Consider the following 4,563-nt stretch of genomic DNA (forward strand, 5'->3'; position numbering starts at 1 on the left):
CCAAATCACCTCATTCTTTGGGGCACACGTGAGGAACACAAATGCGAACAAGCCTGAATGGTCCCCAGGACAATATGCAACTGAAAACTCAGAGTATGGGTTCGAGTCTCTTCTGGGGTGTGAGTTTTCAGTTGCATATTGTCCTGGGGACCATTTTCTTTTAAAGCGTTCTGTTTTGTGTCTGGGAGTTTCTCATGAGTAGGCTGGCCGACACAAAACAGAACGCTTTAAAAGAGACTAACATCGTCTATGCCTTCAAATGCCCTCTTGGGGACTGTAAGCTCCAAAAAAAACCGTATATAGGCAAGACAACAACATCTCTTTCTAGGCGTTTAACGATGCATAAGCAACAGGGCTCCATTAAGGAACATATAATCTCTTCCCACAAGCAAACCATCGCCAGAGAAATCCTAGTAAACAACACAGAAATCATCGATAGATACAGCGATAGCAGGCGGCTTGACGTTTGCGAGGCATTACACATCAAGAAGTCAACACCAGCAATCAACAGCCAATTAATGCACAACTATATTCTACCCACCTCAAGACTCCGCTCCAATATAGAAGCATCAAGAAATATGGACCAATAGGCTTTCTACAAACACTTCTATTCAATACCCATTGTTTCAAGTTCTGGCTTGTGTTGATGAAATTAATACCTTATTAAATACTATATTAATATTAATATTAACATACGACCCCACGTTGGTAGGTTTCCTATACACATTAAATTTGAAATTTCTAGTGACTCTATGAATCATAATGTCCAAAAAGGGAAGAGTACCATTCTCCTCAGTTTCACAAGTGAATTTTATTGAAGGTACCAAAGAACTAAGTTCATTAAGAAAAACTGTTTGGTCTTGGTCACACGGCCATAAGCACAAAATATCATCAACATACCTAAACCAAATTACATTAGCAGGGATAATCCTGAATAAGATTTTTGTTTCGAAGAATTCCATATACAAATTGCTCAAAACTGGGGAAAGGGGATTGCCCATCGCCATTCCAAATGTTTGTTTGAAAATTTTTCCATTGAAACTAAAATAATTGTCTTTTATACACAATTTGATAAGTTACAATACTATATTGGTCTGCAAGTTCAAATTATATTTGGGCAAACATAATGTTGTTGATATAGCGGGTAAAAGAAATAATAAACGAAATCAGTTTAAGTTATTAAAATAAAAGAATATACATATCTTTGTTCCTTTTGGTTTTTATTAAAATGTAACAAAGCATAGGAGGTTTGCGCGGGTTGCAATATATACGTCAGGAGGAAGACATACTGCCGGTAACTGTGGCTTGCACCCGACGCTGTGCCAGCGCTGTGCCGACGCTGTGCCGACACTGTGCCAGCGCTGTGCCGACGCTGTGCCGACACTGTGCCTGCGCTGTGCCGACGCTGTGCCGACACTGTGCCAACGCTGTGCCGACGCTGTGCCAGGGCTGTGGCGACACTGTGCCAGCGCTGTGCCGACACTGTGCCAGCGCTGTGGCGACACTGTGCCAGCGCTGTGGCGACACTGTGCCAGCGCTGTGCCGACACTGTGCCAGCGCTGTGGCGACACTGTGCCAGCGCTGTGTCGACACTGTGCCAGCGCTGTGGCGACCCTGTGCCAGCGCTGTGCCGACACTGTGCCAGCGCTGTGCCGACACTGTGCCAGCGCTGTGTCGACACTGTGCCAGCGCTGTGGCAACACTGTGCCAGCGCCGTGTCGACACTGTGCCAGCGATGTGTCGACACTGTGCCGACACTGTGCCAGCGCTGTGTCGACACTGTGCCAGCGCTGTGCCGACACTGTGCCAGCGCTGTGGCGACACTGTGCCAGCGCTGTGCCGACACTGTGCCAGCGCTGTGGCGACACTGTGCCAGCGCTGTGTCGACACTGTGCCAGCGCTGTGCCGACACTGTGCCAGCGCTGTGGCGACACTGTGCCAGCGCTGTGCCGACACTGTGCCAGCGCTGTGTCGACACTGTGCCAGCGCTGTGCCAGCGCTGTGCCGACACTGTGCCAGCGCTGTGGCGACACTGTGCCAGCGCTGTGTCGACACTGTGCCAGCGCTGTGTCGACACTGTGCCGACACTGTGCCAGCGCTGTGTCGACACTGTGCCAGCGCTGTGGCGACACTGTGCCAGCGCTGTGCCGACACTGTGCCAGCGCTGTGTCGACACTGTGCCAGCGCTGTGGCGACACTGTGCCAGCGCTGTGTCGACACTGTGCCAGCGCTGTGCCGACACTGTGCCAGCGCTGTGGCGACACTGTGCCAGCGCTGTGCCGACACTGTGCCAGCGCTGTGTCGACACTGTGCCAGCGCTGTGGCGACACTGTGCCAGCGCTGTGCCGACACTGTGCCAGCGCTGTGTCGACACTGTGCCAGCGCTGTGCCGACACTGTGCCAGCGCTGTGGCGACACTGTGCCAGCGCTGTGTCGACACTGTGCCAGCGCTGTGTCGACACTGTGCCAGCGCTGTGGCGACACTGTGCCAGCGCTGTGTCGACACTGTGCCAGCGCTGTGTCGACACTGTGCCGACACTGTGCCAGCGCTGTGTCGACACTGTGCCAGCGCTGTGGCGACACTGTGCCAGCGCTGTGTCGACACTGTGCCAGCGCTGTGTCGACATTGTGCCGACACTGTGCCAGCGCTGTGTCGACACTGTGCCGACACTGTGCCAGCGCTGTGTCGACACTGTGCCGACACTGTGCCAGCGATGTGTCGACACTGTGCCGACACTGTGCCACCGCTGCCCTGATGGTGAGTGTCGGAAAGGGTCTATGCTCCCTCCTGATATTAAAACGATTCAGTCAGTAACAGGTTAGCCCCTCCAGGAGTGGGGTTCAGATGGTATGGAGGGTCGAGGCTCTGCCTTCCCTCCGACCCTTAGGAACTCCAGAAAGGGTAGATCTCTGTCTTCCCCTCTCACCCCTTAATTGTCGTGAAGCTGAAGGAGCACCCCCCTCCACCACACACTAACTTCAATATGAGATAACTTCCACTATTGCCCCCTTTGACTCTTTTAGGAGAGAACACCCGCTTCCCCCCTCCTCCCCATCGAAACCCAACCCTCTGTAACATCAGGAGGGTGGATCTTCCCCACACCCTACACCCCAACCTTCCCCAACAGATCCCCGAGACTCCGTCCTCCACATGAATAATCCCCATCACACCACCCCCAAGGCCTGCTGGGGGGAGTGTGGTGGCACGACTCAAGGTCTAATCGATTTCTCTATCTTTATGTTTTGTCCAAAAAAATATTAAATAATGCTTCACTTTCATAGTGAATGAAAACAAATTACAAATATATACATAGAAATTACTTTTTCGTGATGTATCAATGAGAACATCAACAGGAGTTGTGATGAGGCTTCAAACCTATGCACTGGGTACAAATATATAGTATTCTTAAGAATCCGATTTCTTAATAACTTCGGGCTGGGATGCAGGACCGCATTCTTAAAAACACAAACTACAGCAGAATGGTCGAAGTGTCTGCGCAAGTCTGCGAATGATAAAATGTCTTAAAAAAAGGCCATTGAAATAGGATAGGTCTATTTCAATAGCTTTTTTTCAGTATTTTTTCACATAATTTTCCAATATTTTTTTCACAGTATTTTTCAGTATTTATTCAGTTTTCATCAGAAATGAATACTGTGACGGATTATACAAATAAAATTTCACTGAAAAGGTAGAGAAGGCCTATGTATCAGTATACCGTGACACACGTGTCATTTCAGTATATTTTAGTTGAATACAAAACACAAAAAAATGTTTCGTGCTTTTACACTGTTACAGGTGTGGTGTTACAGTGAGTTGGCTTCAGTGTAATGCAGTGTTGCTTGAGTGGGATACAGCGTATTATTTCAATATAATAGATGTTGTTTCAGTGTAACAAAGCGTATTTTTGTGTGTAAAATAGAGTGTGTGATGTTTCAGTGCTATATATATTGTATTGTTTCAGTGTAATACAGCACGTTGGTTCAAGGTAATACATTGTGTTGTTCAGTATAAAATAGTTTTGGTGGTTCAGTGTAATTCACAGTTTCAGTAACATTAGAGTGTAACAGTGAATTACTGTGCGTTGTGCCACTTATACATACAGTTTATACATGCTGTATAATATTGAACAGTGTAATATAATACAGCAGAGTGAAGAAACAATGAATAGAAGATCGTTTACATCTGTAGTTAACTGAGTTCTAATAATGAAATACATCGTGTTGGAATGTAGTTTATGTATCGTGAAAATTCTGTGGATCTTGTTCTACCGTCGTGTTCAACCGTAATGTACTAACATATGTTCTACCGTAAAGTTCTAACATCATGTTCCATCACCTTGTTCTTCAGTTATTTAGTACCATCCTGATCTTCCCTAATGTTCTCAACCATTTGGCATTATGTTCTACCGTTCAGTGTGACGTGAGAGTGAAGGATAGTGTGAACTAACTGGATGATGGTGACAGAGGACTGGGTGAAGAACCTGTCCTCACACTTAGTGCGCCGCAATTTTGACGGTAATGACACCCAACGTAAATATTGGACTTCCGAGGCCGGCTATATAT

General features: G+C 47.5%; 1 protein-coding gene across 1 annotated transcript in view; it reads left to right on the forward strand.

Moving 5' to 3' along the window:
* The window catches only part of LOC138364753 (uncharacterized), a 50,866-nt gene extending 48,110 nt beyond the window's left edge, over positions 1-2,756 (forward strand). The window contains exon 2 of the mRNA XM_069324722.1: positions 1,327-2,756. Within this exon, the coding sequence (XP_069180823.1) occupies positions 1,327-2,756 (1,430 nt within the window). The remainder of the gene's footprint in view (positions 1-1,326) is intronic.
* The last annotated feature ends 1,807 nt before the right edge of the window (positions 2,757-4,563 follow it).

This window comes from Procambarus clarkii, chromosome 14, assembly GCF_040958095.1.
Source record: "Procambarus clarkii isolate CNS0578487 chromosome 14, FALCON_Pclarkii_2.0, whole genome shotgun sequence".
Lineage (NCBI taxonomy): Eukaryota > Metazoa > Arthropoda > Malacostraca > Decapoda > Cambaridae > Procambarus > Procambarus clarkii.